Raw genomic sequence first — 17,289 nt, 5'->3', positions numbered from 1 at the left:
GCAGAGCGTGGCCCACATCAGCCTCAGGACGCTCTCTTCCCGCGTAGGCTCTTCTCTTCTTGTTTGGGTCTGCTCTCTTTGGAGGGAGACGCTGTCTGGGCTTCCGGTGAGCTGAGTAAGGGACCAGAGGCACGCGTGGGAAGGGGGTGGGGTCTGACACAGGCGTTACCTTTGCAATGCAGGCCACGGACATTGCGGTGGATGAGAACGGAACCCTGGATTTGAGCATGCACAGACACCGCAGGCGGGAGAACGCTTTCCCCGGCGGCGGTGGCGGCCCCGGCGTGACCTCGCCTGATGCCTCCCAGGGCCAGAGCATCACGGCCCCCAGCAGCTCCGTGGCCTCGCCCCAGTCCAGCCACGCCTCCCGCCAGGACGAGTGGGACCGGCCCCTGGACTACACCAAGCCCAGCCGCCAGCGAGAGGAGGAACCTGAGGAGGTGGGTCCTGGGGTCCTGAGCTGGCAGAAGGTCGAGCAGGCGCTGGTGGTCAGTCTGCCTTACCCGAGGGCGGGTGTGAACGCACTTTCGCTCCAGGCAGAGCCTCCGTGCGTCCTGCCCCTTTCCACCCAGGGTCCTGCACCCTTTGGGCAGCTAAGCCCACCTTCTTGGAGGGATTTTCACCATTGGGCCAGTCTGTGGCCTTGTCCCCTCGGAGAGAGAGGTGGCCTTCTCACCTCTGCAGAATCAGTGTTCAGCACCAATGCGGTTCTCCGAGAGCACGGGGAGGAGAAGGGCTTTTGTTCAGACCCCACGGGGGATGATTCGGGAGTGGCTCCGAGTTCCTCGTTTCTGTGGGCCTCCCACCGACCTGCTGTGTCCAGATCAGGGACACCCTGAGCTCTGGCAGCAGCCTCTTCTCACTGTCACCAGGACACTTCAGGCGCCTGGCTCCCTGGACGGAGGCAGGAGAAAACTCCTGGACTCAGGAGCCCCTTGGGTGGCCAGTGGCCAGAGTCCCAGGACAGTACTGCCTGGGGAAGGGCCGCACACCAGGCCGCTGTGTTGGAGCTGTAGTCTGGGGGCGGTGGAACATTCCCTTCCCAGTTACTCCACCCAGCTGAGATGGGGGCTGATGCAGGGCTTCTCCCCAAGGAGAAGAGCCTCCCGAACAGCAGAGCCCTGCTCTGAGGGCTCAGACCAGGTGGCCTCTGCACAGTGTGGACAGGCCTGTGGGTGCCCCCCCAGCCCTGCCCTCCTTGCCAGCCCCCATGCCCAGGAGGGCAAGGGGGGCAAGTCCCTGTGCAGGAGTACGGGGTGGTGAGGGTTCCTCTGAGAGCCCAGCCCCTCCGCAGTCCCACCCTCAGGGCCAGCTAGGGCCCCTCTCTCTGCAGGCTTCGCATGCAACCCCACTTTACAGAGGAGCCGACTGAGCCTCAGGTCTAGGTCTTCTGCCTCAGTCACATGGCTGCAACTCAATGTCTGGCCTCAGAAGAGGGACACCTCTTCAGAGGGAGCCCCCAGGGGAGGGAGGCTGGCTGAGGGTGCCCACCCGGGGCCGACAGGAGGGCTTCTCCCTGGCTGGTGGGCCCCGCCTTCCTGTTCCTGTTCTGGGCCACCAGCGTAGCGTCCCCACGTCTGCTGTCACCCTATTCAGTTCTGCCCCTCGGCCCCTCCTTCGGCTCCTTCCCTTTCCCTGCCCCTTTCTTTGACCCCCAGCTCAGGCTGGCCTCTCTGGCCACGCTGCCCCCCGCCCCCTCCACGTGCCCTCTGAGCATCCTCATCCCCTCCCAGGACTGTCATGTCCTCTGTGGATGACCCTGGTCTCAGAGGTCCTGTGGTCCCTGGCCACAGAGGCCTGCTGCTCTGCCCCATGGTCGACAGTCCACTCTCCAGCAGGAAGCCTCAGCTGACCCCCAGGCCCTTCCTCTCCTCCCCTGTGCCCTGGGCACAGGTGCCCACGTCCTATTGGGTGACCCCCCAGAAACACCTCCTGCATCAGGCCTTCCCAGTCCCTCTACCATGGCCCTGGATTCCCTGCTCAGACTCTCCTTCTAGCTCTGTCTGAGGCTCCTTGACCATCCTGGGTAGGGCTACTGCCCCACTCTTAACCTTGCCTCACCCAACTCTGGCAGCAGCCCCACCTCAGGTCCCCCTAACACCCCAACACCCCTGGCCCCCGTGTCTAGGGGCCTCTGGGACGCTCCCTGCTCTGGAGCAGCCTCTACCCCTATGCTTCTGGGAGGCCCCCGTTTCTCCTGCAGACTGGGCTTGAGTTGAGGGGCTTCGTCCACCCAGCTGCGCCTTGTTCAGTAATAGTAACAGTGGCGACAGTGACCTCGGCACGACATGGTGCCGAGGACCCTTCCTCCTTCCATCCCCAGACGTCCTGGGAGGGGCAGCTATTCTTTCCAGTTGAAAAGTGTGGCGCCCAGGAGGTTGGACGGCATGCCTGGGACACACAGCAAGTACCAGTCCTGAGATCTGAATCGTGATCCACCACGGGGGTAGTGGTCTGCTGCAGACTGACCTGTAGGGCACTGGCCTTCCTGACTCTCGTGGACTCCTTCCCTGCGCCCGGACGCAGGGACTGTCCTTGTTCACCCCTGCATCCACAGCACCCTGCCCTTGGGTGGCGATTCAGCACTTGCAGGCCCCACTTTTGAGGCCAAAGTGCTTATTCGGTGCCTGCTACGGCCAGGTCGTCATGCTGGCTGGGGTTCTGTAGGGCCAGATGGTCCCGAGGTCGCTGTGATTATTTTGTGTCATACTCTGTGCATCGTGCCGTCTCATCCTCAAAGCATTTCAACAAACACTTCCTTAGTGCCACTGCCTACTGAGTGCGTCCCCAGCCCCAAAGGAGCCGCCCTCGGTGTACACTCTGGCGTGTAGATTGCAGCCCAGGGCGGGTAGTTGGAGGTGACCCACCTGCCTGAGTCCGCGGAGGGCGTCAGAAGCTGCGGTGCCGGGCAGCGCCCGGGTCTCCTCGTTCCCGGGCAGCTCAGGAGCAGTGGCTGAGGTGAGGCAGCACCCCAGCCCCTCGGGGCGCCGTTTCCTGTGTCTTCCTCCTGCTTCCAGAAGACAGGAGACTCCGGAAGATGCCTCTGAAAGGCCCCTCTCCCTCAGCCCCCGGGCCGGGCGCCCGGCCCCCCGCCAGCCGGTTGAAACCTCTCCCTGCTGGTCTTTTGCAGTCAGAGCCAGCAGCCCATTCTTTTGCTTCTTCTGAAGCAGATGACCAGGAAGCGTCGGAGGAGAATTTTGAGGAGAGGAAGTACCCCGGGGAGGTCACCCTGGCCAACTTTAAGCTGAAGTTTCTCTCCAAGGACATAAAGAAGGAGCTGCTCACGTAAGTCCCCACCTTGGGCAGCGGGACCCCTCAGGGCACCGCCACGGCCCTGAGAGGAGCTCGTCTCGGTGGGAGCGCCCCGTGCTGACCGTCCTGCTGGCCTGGCTGCCTTGGTGGGCAGAGGCTGGGCCTCCGCTACTAGGCCCCTCCTGGGCCAGGCAGCGGGGGAAGGCGTCCTCTCACCCCTGCACCACGCGGGCCTCTAACCCACTCCTTCAGGCTGATAAAGAGTGAGGGCAAAAGCCCCCGTGTGGCCCACAGAGCAGACAAGGGCCGAGGGGAGGGACCGCCCCCGAGCGCCCGCTGTGCTCCTGGCCCTCGCGCCCAGGCCTGAGGTGCGCTCTGCCTTGGGCTCCGTGACCTCAGCTCCGGCAGCCGAGTCAGTTTAACCAGGTGCCACTGGAGAGGGGGCGGCTACTGGTAGACGTGCGCTACCCCACGGCCTTCTGGCCGGCCCCCACTAAGAACCACCTTCCCTAGGGGGCATGAGAGGCCTGGCCCCTGCCCCTCAGGTGATCCAGCCCCCACCGACGCTTAGAGTCTGTTCCTGGGGTTCCTCTTCCTGCCCCGAACCCCGCCAGCTTCCAGCTTCCTCCTGCCCTGTAGCTGGCTCGCCCCAGGGTGGCTCTGGTCTTGTCCTTGGGGAAGGCCCTGCCACGTCAGGAAGGGGCTCCCTGCACACGCATCCCCCAGCACGCACACGTGTGCACGCACAGCACGTCTGCTTCGGAGGCACCCCAACTTTAAGCTGAGCTTCACGTGGGTTCCCTTTGCTTCTTGAGTTAAGTTGCGTGGGAGAAGCTTATAGTCGGAGAGGCGAGGGCCCGGCCCTGAGGGCTGGTGGGGACGAGACGCTCCTTGGCTTTCGGGTGAGCCAGAGGCAGGTGGCAGCCGCCCTCTCCGAGCGGGCTCAGCCTGGGGGGCGGGCCTGGCGGGGGTGCCTCGCTCTCTGTTCTGACGCTCTGTTTCCTTTGTCCAGCTGTCCCACCCCCGGCTGTGACGGCAGTGGCCACATCACTGGGAACTATGCTTCCCACCGCAGGTTCGTCCCCCCACTCGGGTCCGGCCCGGCCTGGGTGCTGCGTGGTGGGTCTTCCTCCTCTGCGCCTCTGCTCCCCCTCTTGGCTCACCCCGATATCCCATCTCTTCTCTTTCAGCCTCTCTGGTTGCCCTCTTGCTGACAAGAGCCTCAGAAACCTCATGGCTGCCCATTCTGCTGACCTCAAGTATGTCTGCCCTCCCGGCCTCCCGTCTCTTGGGTGGCTTCCTTGCTCTGCTCACTCCTTCCATGAGGCTCTGGCCAAAAGCAGCCTTCTGCGGGGCTCTGGCACAGGCCAGCCCCAGCCTGAGGCCCGGGGCCGTGGGGCCGAGAGGCAGGGCCACGGAGGGGCTCATTCTGCTTGGCTGGGCTGTCGCCGCTGCTGCCTGTATCTCCCTGCTCTGAGTGCCGCTGTCTGCCTGCCCCCTTGGGCCCAGGGCCGCTACAGGCTCCCGCGCTCCCCTCTGAGGGCCGACGGCTGGGAGGACCAAGCAGGTGTAGGGCCTGGTTGCGGCTCGTGGTGGCCTGGCCCGTTCTCTCCCTCTCCTGAGGAGCCCTGCCGGGCTGTCTGGGCCTGCTTTCCTCCTGCCGTGGAGATTCGGGAGGAGTCCCGAATTGGCCTTGGCTTGTAAGTCTCTCCGTGACTCGGGGCTACAGGCCGTGCGGCTCTTGCTAAGTGAGCTGGATGCTGGTGACGGCAGCGGTAACTCTGTGCGCGTCCCTCCTCGTGCAGCCCCTTCCAGCTGCTTCCGTCTTGGCCCCTCGTGCCCTCGCCCCCACGCCTCTCCTCCGTGCTCACCCTTTCTTTGGCTGTGCCCTGTCTCTGCTCCCCCTGCCCCTGACGTCTGGGCAGGGCCGCCCTGTGGCACCAGCCACTCTCCTTGATGGTCTTGTTCAAGCAAGGAGCAAGGACCCAGAGGTTTCCGGCTCTCAGCGTCCTCGCGGGGCTGGACCCGGGGCTGTGATTGCCTTTGGTTTCATGCCTTGAGCTGGGCTAAGCCCTAAGCCACAAGGTGCTGGCTCTGGATTTCCAGGCTGAGCCGAGGTTGTGGAAGGAGGGCCCCCTCTTGGCCCCTCAGGTCACCCCCTCTTCAGGGGGTTCCTACCGCCCTGGGCCTCTGTGCTGGGGGTCTGAATCCAGGCCGGGTTTCCCCGGCCCATCCCCGTCTGAGGCCAGAGAGGAACTGGGGCTCTGGTGCCTCTAAGGTGAGGAACCACGGTTGCCGCAGGCTTCTGGCGACCTGAGCTGACTCGGAAACGGGGCAGGAAGCTCCAGCTCTCTCAGAGGGTCCGGTCCTGCCGGCCTCATTTCTGTGGCTCGGGGGAGCCTGTCTGGTCCTAGCAGCCGGGAGAAGTGTGGCGTTGCCTCTTTGACCCGTGGGGCCTTCCGTTCCCACAGGCAAGGCTGGGCAGGGGTCATGGACAGAAGCGTCTTTCTGGGAACTATCGGCTTTGATACCTGCATGTTCTGAGGCTCAGCTCATCATGGCAGCTTCACACATGTGCTCACTCACCCCGTGTCCAGCCCCAGAAAGGCAGTGAGGCTCTCAGTCCCGTAGGTTCGACGCACTCTTCCCCACCGTCCTCTTCCCGCTTTCCTTCCTCTCTTCTTTTACCATCTTTCTCGTGATCCTTTCTTCTATTATCTTTTCCAATTCGACTTGCTTTTCTAACTGATCAGTTTTCATGGTTTTCCAGTTTGAAGGCCTGCCTGAGTGGTGGTGGAATTCTAGAAGTGACCACATACCCTCAGTAGCCCTTTTCCTGCAGAGCCGTTAGTCAGGGCTCCTGGAAGGAGCACGCAGACTCGGTCTGGGTCCAGAAATGTGGCCGACAGGGAGGGTCAGTGCCCTCCTAAGACTGAGAGCCTGTGAAGAACTGTAACCCAAACTTGTCTGGAAGTTAGCAATGGAAAGTTTTCCTCGTGTGAAAACAAATCACTCCCTAACTCCCTCCGACGCGCTTTTCTCCCCAAAGGGTTCCTTCCGTGGAGCGTGCTCCTTGCTTCTCGCAGGCCACAGTGTGGGTGTGGCCTGGCTCCCCCATGCTTCTCTCTCCTTCCCCCGCTCGGTGGGGGTTTGGCACCCTGATCAGCCTCGTGGCAGTGCCAGCTGAAGGTGACCTGTCCACGGGGGGCAAAGGCACCTGTGCCTTGCAAATGAGTCATTTTTGGTGGCCCTCCATCAACACCTGGTTTGTGGTGACAGTTGCAGGCGATGTGTTTTCTGCGCTCCAATCAAATCCCAAGGGCGTTTGTTCTTCCCATCCACGTGCCCAGTGTGGTCAGGAGCTGGGGACTCGGCTGCCTTGGGCTGTGCAGCCCGCTCCATGTGTGGGCGTTCAGAGTGCGGCCACACAGCCTGCAAGGGCATCATGGGGGAGCTCTGCACGGGGTGGGGGACAGCCCCCGCCACCCCGCCCCGGCCACAGGACAGGGCTGGGGGTGGGGTGACGTCTGCTGTGCACCAGGCGGCATGGATTCTTTGTCTTGCCCAGACAACGCACTCAGAACAGAAGGTGGGAGGGTTCCTGGAGCTGGCCCTGGGGTTACCCAGGGCCATAAGAGTGGCCGACACTACTGGCGCCCAGAGCACACACCTGCTTTTCCAGCCGTGTGACGTCATCCTCTCTCGGACAGGACTCTTGGGGAAAAGCCGTTACATCAGGCCAGCAAGGAGGGTGGGGCTGCCCCGCCTTCCTGGAGGGCCCCAACGTGCGTGTTCTCGCCGAGTCGCTTCCCCCAGACCTGAGACCCACTCACAGGCACCACCAGAGGCTGCAACTCGCAGGGGTGTCACCCGCAGACCAGAGCTGTGCTTACGGCCGCAGAGGCCTGGGACTGCTGTGGACCCGCCGTCCTGGCCACTGCCTGCAGCGCCCAGCTTGTGTGTTCCGAAGCTGCGAAAGACCAGGAGGGAGAAGAGTGTCCTTCCAGAGGGTGTCACAAGGCCCGGGCCTCAGCGCAGAGAGCCATGCGAGGGACACCCTGGTACCCTCAGTGCGGCCCAGAGGGCCTTTCTGAGCAGCTGGCGCCCTGGGACCGCGGGCCACGCAGAGACGCAGAGTGTCAGAGCAGGAGGTCCCAGCAGCTGGGGGTCATTTGAAAAGGGTGATGCTTACCTGGACAGAGGTGGTGGGTGGTTTCCGTTAAAACACAAAAACCTCTTTGCCCCAGATGTGGGGGTTGGAATGTGACCACACGTGACGGGCAGGAGGTGTCCCAACCTCAGTGGGGTCTGAGTTACCCCAAATCCCGACAGGAGGGAGATTGACCCGTTGGCCGGCTGCCAGGCCAGGGAGGCGCTGACGTGTGGCACTTGGGGCAGGGGTGAAGAGAGGGGCCAAGAAGGAGGCTTCTGGGCATCTAGCCCCTCCGTGTTGCCATGCCAGCCTGAGATGGGCGGGCAGTGTTGCCTGCTGACGGCTGCCGGAGCCTGGGCGCGAGGGAGCCCTCTGTTGATTGACGGCCACCCGTGTCCTGGCCCGCTGGCGCTCGGCCCTCTGTCCTTCTGGGTCCACGTTTGTGCTGAGGAATGGCCTTGGCTCCACAGTTCTCTCTCCGTGTGAGGATGGAGCCAGGAATGGCAGATAAGCACCCAGTGAGTGCCAGCCTCTCCAGATGCAAGCACCAAGGTCCTGCCGGGTCCATAGGACGAAACCACGCCCTCACGAGGGACACGGCACAGGCGGCAGATCCACCCCGGAGGAGGCCTCCTGAGGACCCACCTGCAGGATCGGGTGCTTTCTCCACTGGCGCCAGCAGGAACGGATTCATGTTTCTTCAGTGGACATTCAGGGAAAAAATAAGAAAACCCAAGCCGGTGTATCAGAGGGGAAGTTTTACCTTCTATGTGATACATTCATCAAGCACTTGGGGTGTACCCAGTTGGGCTTTTGTGGTTTGTTCCTCCCCTCCCTCCCCTCAGCTGGTGCCAGCCATCCCTCGAAAGCCCGCACCCGTGTGATCTCGGCACTCACCAAGTAGGACTCACGCCCCGACGTCACCACTTCTGGGGGTGGCAAGTCTCAGGGGCTCAGTGCTGTCTGTTCGTGCTCACGACGGTGGCAGCCCTCGGTGGGAATAGGCCGTCTTCCTCCAGCAAGCTCAAGGAGGATGAACCGGTCCTAGATGTGAGGTTTGCATCCTGAGCGCTTGTTTAAAGGCCCACATGTGTTCTGGAACCTTCTAGTCCAGCCTGGTCCTCTGCAGGAGGCTGAGTCAGGAGCCCATCATCCCGCAGTGGAAACGTGCTCTCCTCTCCGCCCCCCGGGCCCCCTTGGGGAGCGTGGGTGGCCAAGCTCTGAGGCCCGGAGGTCGTGGCAGCAGGCCAGCCGGGACACACGTGGCCATCTGTGAGACCTTAGTGGGTAGACGACTTGTAGGGGGCTGAGTACAGAGGCGTCTTCTGTGGCCAAGTGACTTCCGCGGCTCTGGTCCCAGCTCTAATCTCCTCCGCAGGTGCCCCACACCCGGCTGCGACGGCTCCGGCCACATAACGGGGAACTACGCATCGCACCGGAGGTGAGCCTGCCGTGCCCTGGGTGCCAGGCCGGAGCGGGTGGGGACGGTTTCCTCCTCAGACGAAGTTCCAGGCTCCAAGTAAGACATTAACGTTGCTGCATCCAGAGACGGTTTCGTCCCTTTCATGGGAACTGCCAGTGTTCCCAGAGCCTGATCAGGGCACCCTCTGACCAGAGCTGGGGGCTCACGGTGCCGCCTCCTGCATGTGGCCCTGCTGCCGGCGCCCGCCAGGGCTGCTGTCACAGAGCTTAAGGGGAGGGGTGAGGCTGGGGGGTGTGAGGCTTTGCTGTCCTTGGACCACTGTGGCATTGTTTCCTCTTTCAAAACCAGCTTGTCAGGCTGCCCTCGTGCCAAGAAAAGCGGAGCCAAGGCTACACCCGCAAAGGATGACAAGGAAGACCCTGAGCTGATGAAGTGAGTCCAGGTCCTGCCGGCCTCTTGGCTGCTGTGCAGACTTGGGGTTTTCCGGTATTTTTTATAACTTTAAAAGCTCCTTCTAGATTCTGTTTGCATTAATATAGCTGTGACAACGCCCACTTTTACAGACGTGCTCGCACCGTGCACGGGGACACCTTGCAGGCGGGAGCCGTGTGCGTTGTGTAGAGGGCACCTGCGTGTGCGGGCTCCTGTCTGGGCTTCTCGGGTTTGCGGCGTTTGACGGGCCGGGAGAGGCAGAGTGCCCGGCTGCCCGCGCACCTGGGCATGGACCTCAGGGCCTGGCAACCCCAGGCACTCACGGGCATTGCGGTCTGCACGGCTCCTGGCCTGGTGGGAAAGGTCAGGTGCAAAGAGTCAAGGAGGAGAGGGTGGTTAGAAAGACAGCAAGTCTCTGAATCACGTGTGCGCGCTCCCACACCTCTGAAGGGAGCTGACGCGCAGTGAGGGGGCCTGGGAAGGTCACCTTGAACTGGGACCTCAACAGTCCTGTGGGGAGGAGAGAGGACATCCTGGGCCTTAAGTGATCGGAGTGCCTGAAACCCTCTACGGACCTTCTCACTGGGGGTGCTTGACATGTCATGAACCCTGACCCAGACCCCGACTCGCCTGGTGGGGGCTGGTATTGCTGAAAACTGATCCTTCCAGGAGGGACCCCCCCGAGCTCCCCACTGGCAGGTGGGGGCGAGGCTGTGCCACAGGTGCAAACAGGGTGACCCACCACCCAACTTGCCCAGGACTTTCAGAGCTGACACCAGGTAGAGCAGGCAGTGGGTGCCCCCAGGCGGGTGGGGGCTGGAAGAGAAGGGCTCTGGCTGTCTGGTGGCTTGGCTGGGGCAGGGCACGCAGTTGCACGGGAAGCAGGTCTGCCCTGACTGTCAGGAACAGCTGGACACTCACCTCTGTAGAGGGGATCAACCTGGCCCGAGGTTCCGTTGCTCCTCCCGGGAGCTCACCCCAGCTGCTTGGCCACCCAAACATCTGCTTGGCCACAGAGGAGGGGCCTAATTGAACAGCATTATGCCCTTCAAAGGGGACAGCCCCACCGGCTGTTTGCTGTAATAAGGCAGTGGCTTGTTTATTTAATTTATACAGTAAAACTGTAATGAATGCTAAATCAAAAATGCAAAATACATGGTTGTTGGTATTGTGAATGCTGCCTACTAAATGAGAGGGTGGATAAAGAATATTTTTTCTTCTGAGAACCTAGGAATTTGCCTGTGATCATACAGACGCATTGCTGTTATGGGTTTAGCAAGGATCCTGCTGGTAGGGATGATAAATGAATTGTGCTGCATTTGCAAACGATTAGAGTCAAGATCAGCGTTTTTCAGGTTAACGGGGAAAAGTGGTTTTCCTTTCCCTGATGTGCTGTCAACTTTGCTTTAAAAACACACAGCAAGATTCTGCAGCCAAGTGGAGAATGTGACTTGTAGAAACAGTTCACCATTTACAGGATGGATGGAGTTTCTAATGGCTCCATGGCAAGGAGAGGGGGCCGCTCACTTAGCACCTCCGTTTTATAGGATCTCCTCCCTAGCCATAGACTAACCATATTTATAAGTGACGAGCATCTTAGACAAGGGCAGGTGGCCGCAGAAACCTCAGTCGGTGCGCCAGGCCCTGCTGCGTGGCGTGACTTGGTCGGCCGGCACTGGCGCGGCTGTGGAGGGACCCGTAGAGGAAGAGCTCCCTCTTAGGCGTCTCGTGTCTGCAGCGTTTGAGTCGGTCAGCACGTTGCAGTAAATCCCTTTGGCCACGACTGAATAACTGGCCTAGACAGTCTGTGGAGGTGGTGGGTGGGATGACTTGGGAGACTGGGATTGACACATACGCGCTAATACGTGTAAAACAGGTAACTAACGAGGACCTGCTCTATAGCACAGGGAGCTCCACTTCGCTGTACAGTGGGAACTTAACACAACATTGTAAAACAGCTGTACCCCAATAAAAAAAGAAGAAGGAAAGTCTGTGGAGGTTCCAGCGTGGTGGGTCGGGAGCTGCACATCCATTGCCCGTGGAGAGGCCTCGGCTGCCCCCGGCCGCCCTGGCACCTGACCAAAGAGATGTGCCTCTGAGCGGGGGTCCCCTGGGTGTGCCACACGTCTTAACATGAGGTCACCTGACAGCTCTGAAGATCTGGACCTGGGGTGTGGAGGGAAAGACTCGCAGAGTCACCGTTGACATATCTGAGCTACTCACCACGAGGGCAGTTGCTGGGAAACCCCAGCAGCCCCTCCTGAGAAGACAAGGGTTTCGCAAGGAGAGCAGGAGAGAAGCGCTTAGATTCAGCTGGTGACTCTCACTTGGCCTCTTGATCTTGTAACGTCAGGTACCTCAGGTACCTCAGACGGCCGGGCCCAGTGGTCCCCCTGGGACCCCACAGTTGGGAGGTGTCCAGGCTTGGCGGTGGACATAGAAGGGAACCTCCCCAAGTCCCCTGCAGGGGCCCCTGGCAGTGACTCCGCTCTGGATCGGCGGCGAAGGTGACCTTGGGCCGGCTTGGTGGACAGCCCACGTTAGGGCCCACGTGGCTGGGATGAGTGAGAAAGGGGTGAGAGCTGAGACAGGGGACGTATGAGGATGGGCCCGGCTGAGGAGGGCGCCTGTGAGATGAGTCCGAGTGTGCGGGCCACGAGGCAGCACGCTGTCCCCCAGCCCTGCCACCTCCCGGGGGCTTCCTGCCTCTGGTGTGTCTGTACCCCAGCGAGCTCTCTGTGAACTGGGTCCTCTGTGCTTGCTGGGTCTGTGGCCTGCAGAAAGCGGTGACAAGCGGCCAGTGCTCAGGGCAAGCGCCCAGCAAGTGGCCTCTGGGCTGATGCAGAAATGATGCCAGCCGCAAGGTCCCGCTGTGGACCTGAGGCCACCAAGAGCCAGCCCCAGGCCCCAGGGGTCACTGCTGCTGAGGGTCGGGGCAAGAAGGTGGCTGCTGACCCCCCAGCTGTGCAGGGGATGTGAGGCCAAGGCTGGGGAGGGAGCGCGAGCCCTGTGCTGGGGAGGCCCCAGGCCTCCTGTGCTTCCTGTGCTTCTCTTGCTCCAAGGCCTGGAGTTCGTCCAGGAGACCCCGGTGTGTCTTAGGGTCTGGCCTGGGGTGGGGGGGTCTCTGGGCTCCGGCGCCTGGGGCTCACCTCTGACCTTTTTGTGCCCAGGTGCCCAGTTCCAGGCTGCGTGGGGCTTGGTCACATCAGCGGCAAATACGCCTCTCACAGAAGTGCGTCGGGCTGCCCTCTGGCCGCCCGAAGGCAGAAAGAGGGCTCCCTCAATGGCTCATCCTCCTCCTGGAAGCCCTTGAAGAACGAGGGGCCCACCTGCCCCACCCCGGGCTGCGACGGCTCCGGCCATGCCAACGGCAGCTTCCTCACCCACAGGAGGTGACTATCCCAGCCTCCCTGCCCCTGCATCACCCAGGAGGGCCCCAGCTGCGGGGCTGTGGGCAAGGCTCCCAGGGAGGGCCAGACCAGGGCTCAGGTGTAAATGGTAGTTTCTCGAGGAAAAAGCAAGACCCGAACTGGTAGCCCATTCATTCCACAAGCCATTACTGAAAGTCCATCAAGTATCAGTCTCTGGAGAACAAGAGGACACTAGCCCCCCTGCAAACCAGCACACAAGTTAAATACCTAGTTTGGTGAAGGATGGTACACACTGCGGGGAGATAGCAGCAGGAAGCGGGTAGGAAGTCCTTTCTGAAAAGGTGGTGTGGCGCTTGCTCCGAGCCGTCCGAGGGACAAGACTTCAGGGCAGTGGCTTGAGCTGGGAATGGCCTGGGCTGCTGAGGACTGAGGGAGCCTGCGGGCTGGTGTCGGGAGCGAGGGGCACTGGGGATGAGCGACATTCCAAACAGGATCCCACCAGGCCGCCAGCTCTCACTGTGACATGTGACCTCAGACTGGCCCATGGTGCGTGAGCTTGCGCTGGCTTTTCACGTGTGACCTTTGCTTCCAGCTTGTCCGGCTGTCCCAGAGCGACCTTCGCTGGAAAGAAGGGAAAAGTCTCAGGGGATGAGGTTCTCGGCACAAAATTCAAGACGAGTGATGGTAAGGCTGCCCTCCTGCAGCCCCTGCACGTGGTCTTTGCAGCCAGAGTGGGCGGGTGGCACTGGCGAGAAGTGGGTCGGGAAGCAAAGCCACCCTGGAGCGAGTCGCGGTGGGGACAGAGCTCTTGAGCTGAGCCGCTGGCCCTCCTGACCTGGGCTCAGAGCCTCTGGCTGCCCTGTGCCCTCGCGTGGTCATTACGGCTCTAACCTGGGGGCTGGTGAGCCCTGCTGGCCGCGCTGGAAGCCATAGTGTGGGCCTGTGAACTCACTCAGGCTCAATGAAGAGGGAAGCTGAGGAAATCAGCGCCATCGGGGAAAAACTTCCATTTTTATCTCAGCAATTAACACTTGCCCAGGAGGCGTCTATTTTCCCACCAAGACCCAGGGCCAGGAGGCAAACAGCTGACACACGTCTACTAGTCCTGAAGGCCATCTTTCCCAGCCTGAGATGTGGGCCATGAGCCAGGGCTTCTGCTTGGGAAGGGGGTACCTGGGTCCATCTAGAAATCAGGTCTCGGCCGACCGCCGCTTGCGAGAGCCGCGACTGAGGTTTCTCTCTGGGGCAGTGCTGGACAGCGACGAGGAGATCAAGCAGCTGAACCAGGAGATTCGAGACCTGAACGAGTCCAACTCCGAGATGGAGGCCGCCATGGTGCAGCTGCAGTCCCAGGTGGGTGGTGCTGCCTACCTGCCCCCGCCCCGCCCTCCAACCCAAGGATGTCCTTCCCGTCCTCGGCCTCCTCTTCTGGGGAGTGTGCGGGGAGCCCAGCGCCTTGTCCAGCTTCTGCTCAGCGCGTGCTCTGCTCAGCGGCGTCAGGAGTCCTGAGGTGCTGGTGGCTGTTGGTCCCGTTGGTTAGTAGGAGCAGAACCCCAGTGTGGGTCCTCAGAGCCCGGCTGGTGCTGGGTTCTAGCCCAGCGCTGCCACAAACCACCTCTGTGACCTTGTGAGGCTCTCATCTGATCCGTACCTGGATGTCCTCCCAGGTAGCGTGGAGATAATAAGAGAACCTACTGCATTCATTTGTTGTAAGGTGAATGCATTTCTACGAGGAAAGCGGTGAGCACGGTGTCCGACCCAGAAAGAACTGCTGTGCTGAGGGACAGGGTTACACGTTACTTTAGGTGTCTGCATCCTACCTCTCTGATTTCCCCAAATCGAACATTTGCAACCAGAAAAAAACAAGAACAAAAACCTGCAAAGAACGGTGATGGTCTATTTTGAAAAGAAGACCATGCCCTTCCCTTGGCTGCTGAGTGGGGGCCGGAGCAGAGCTAGGGGCACAGAAGGGGAGGCCGCACACAGCCACGTCCCCAAGGACAAGGAGGTGACCTGGCCCTGCGGAACTGGAGGGCAGAGGGGGTGAATGGGAAGTGTGAGATGTTGGAGTCCACATGACTTGTGCCGCCCCTCCTTCCCCTGGCAGACGGGCCTCTACGCTGACCTCCTGTTACCCAGGAACTGGTGTAAAAAGAGCATCAGCCCATGAGGATCTGGAGGGAGTTTTGTTCTGCTGTGCAACGTCTTCTCCACATTCACAGGCAGTGGAAGCAGAGAAGGGGTGCAGGGGCTGTCTCTGGGGACCGAGACACCCCACTGGGTGGCTGTCCCCCCCATACCTCCCTGCTCCTTTCCTTCTCAAAGTCCAAGGGATCTCCCAGTGTCAACACCCTTGGGAAGCACCTCTGATTTCTCTTTATTTGCCAATGCCCACCTATTTATAGACAGATTATTCACTATCGTCCTTTTGGAAGGACTTGGAGTTCCCCTTCCCGTCCGGGGAGTTTTGAGTTGTGTGCCCCGCAGGAGGGCTCAGGCAGAGAAGGCAGGCTCCAGACCTCTACTCAAAACTTTTTTAAAGCCAAAGGCTTGTCACTAGGCGGCGAGAGAGTGATGCTTCTCAGCCGCAGGTCACAGAGCCGTAGCCTCCTAAACGGCGGCTCGCCATCCTGCCCCTGAGGGGTGGCTTGGTGTGTCACACACACTGCATGAGATTGCCTCTGCCCTGAGGCTCCTTTGAGATGCAGTGAGGCTGGGGGCTGCCCTCCCAAGCATGTCTCCTCTGGTCCAGGCCCCGTGGTGGGCTTCTCTCCCACCTTCCCCATGGGGTGGTGACCCTCTGCACAGGGTTCTGCTCACCCTGAGACTCATGTGGTGCCTGTGGCACCTAGAGCAGGTGAGACTGCCCATGGCCATGAGCCCTGTCATCACCGTCCTCTGCTGTTCCATGTGGAACCCTTAGAGCCCCTGGGAGAACTTCCAGGCTCCCTCCTAGTGCCCTGCTGGGTCCAGAGAAGGAGAAGTGTTTGTGCCAGAAATCCCAGGATGCTCTCTGGTGTGCTGGTTCCACTCCGCCGTGAGTTGCAGAGAGCTGCAGCGGGCTGCTTTGCTTGCCTTCACAGCTTTACTTTTTTTTTTTTTTTTCTGTACACGGGCCCCACTGTTGTGGCCTCTCCCGCCGTGGAGCACAGGCTCCGGACGCACAGGCTCAGCGGCCATGGCTCACGGGCCCAGCTGCTCCGCGGCATGCGGGATCCTCTTGGACCGGGGTACGAACCCGCGTCCACCAGCATCAGCAGGCAGACTCTCAACCACTGCGCCACCAGGGAAGCCCACCTTCACAGCTTTAATAAGGCACTTGGTTGGTCTTTCTGGTGGGGGAAACCCAAAGGCAGGTGGACGTCCCACAAGGTGTGTACAGTGTCCCTACCAGAGAGGAAGAACGGGAAGCTAGTAGCAGCTGGGACTTGAGCCCAGGTGCCTCAGTCTGTGCTCCTCTCCACCCCGTGGGGCACATAAAGCCGTGGCACCCCCGCCCTGGCTCAGTCACTGCATCCCCTCCTCCACCCAGGGACCAGGGTGCTGCCAGCCCTCACTTGTGGCAGGGCCTCTGCCTCCTCACCCTCTCACAGAGGGACGTGAGGCGTGGCCCAGCGGGCACACCCCGTGCGCTCCCGGGCGGATGCGTCGGAAGGCAGCTCCCGTCTCTGTCTGGCGCAGATCTCGTCCATGGAGAGGAGCCTGAAGAACATCGAGGAGGAGAACAGGCTCATCGAGGAGCAGAACGAAGCCCTGTTCCTGGAGCTGTCCGGCCTGAGCCAAGCCCTCATCCAAAGTCTTGCCAACATCCGCCTTCCGCACATGGTAGGTAGCAGCAGCCCCGTGGCAGCCACGTCCTCGGGCTCTTGGGAGGGAGGGCGCCCCTCTGCCTCTGGGGTCTTGCTGGAGGGGCCCTGAGCTGGGGATTCTGCCTGGGCAGACAGCTGGCCATGGTGGCTGTAACACCCTGAGCAGCCTGGGCTGTGGCTGTCTCAGCCCGAGTGCTGCCCGTGGTGGGTCCGTGGGCTTGTCTCTGGTGGCATGGGCGTGTGGGTCCGAGAGTTCCCCCATCGATTTCCCTTGCTTCTGGAAACCCTGGGGCCCCCTGCACGGATGGGCCTCGCTAACCTGGTTCTGTTCTCTAGGAGCCAATATGCGAACAGAATTTTGATGCCTATGTAAGCACCCTCACCGACATGTACTCCAACCAGGAGTGCTACCAGAACCCCGAGAACAAGGACCTCCTCGAGAGCATCAAGCAGGCCGTGAGGGGCATCCAGGTCTAGTCCTCCTCGTGTGAGGAGCCCTCGTGCTGATCCGGGGCACCGGGGGTACCCCGACTTGCCTCCATCTTTTACCTCCCTTGCCCTGCCCTCCCAGTGGAGATTCCCAACTCACAGTGACTTCTAGTTGGCAGCCCAGGGCGGCCTCGGGGGGTTTACCCAGAGGGGTGCCTGGAAATCCGTGTCTCCCTCGATGCGATGCGCTCGCCGGGCCAGAGGCCTTGACCTCTCCACACGAGTGCGGGGCGTGAAGTATTACAAAGTGATTTATTTTTGCTTCTGAAAGCTCGAAGTCTCCAGGGGAAACTCAAGGACCAGGTTCTCAGGGAAGTTTTGGAGCTGCAGCCACAGTACTCCTTTGTCTGTCAAGGCCGA

At 61.1% G+C, this 17,289-nt stretch overlaps 1 protein-coding gene across 1 annotated transcript in view; it reads left to right on the top strand.

Moving 5' to 3' along the window:
• MYT1 (myelin transcription factor 1) overlaps positions 1–16,917 on the top strand; it is a 34,785-nt gene extending 17,868 nt beyond the window's left edge. The window contains exons 11-21 of the mRNA XM_029221141.1: positions 183–440; positions 3,131–3,285; positions 4,265–4,327; positions 4,443–4,511; positions 8,784–8,846; positions 9,177–9,260; positions 12,431–12,652; positions 13,224–13,315; positions 13,881–13,984; positions 16,313–16,456; positions 16,777–16,917. Of these exons, the coding sequence (XP_029076974.1) occupies positions 183–440; positions 3,131–3,285; positions 4,265–4,327; positions 4,443–4,511; positions 8,784–8,846; positions 9,177–9,260; positions 12,431–12,652; positions 13,224–13,315; positions 13,881–13,984; positions 16,313–16,456; positions 16,777–16,917 (1,395 nt within the window). The remainder of the gene's footprint in view (positions 1–182; positions 441–3,130; positions 3,286–4,264; positions 4,328–4,442; positions 4,512–8,783; positions 8,847–9,176; positions 9,261–12,430; positions 12,653–13,223; positions 13,316–13,880; positions 13,985–16,312; positions 16,457–16,776) is intronic.
• Positions 16,918–17,289: the final 372 nt, after the last annotated feature.

This window comes from Monodon monoceros, unplaced genomic scaffold (assembly GCF_005190385.1).
Source record: "Monodon monoceros isolate NGI ecotype Baffin Bay Population unplaced genomic scaffold, NGI_Narwhal_1 Super_Scaffold_13, whole genome shotgun sequence".
Lineage (NCBI taxonomy): Eukaryota > Metazoa > Chordata > Mammalia > Artiodactyla > Monodontidae > Monodon > Monodon monoceros.
This window is presented reverse-complemented; position numbering and strand designations above follow the sequence as displayed.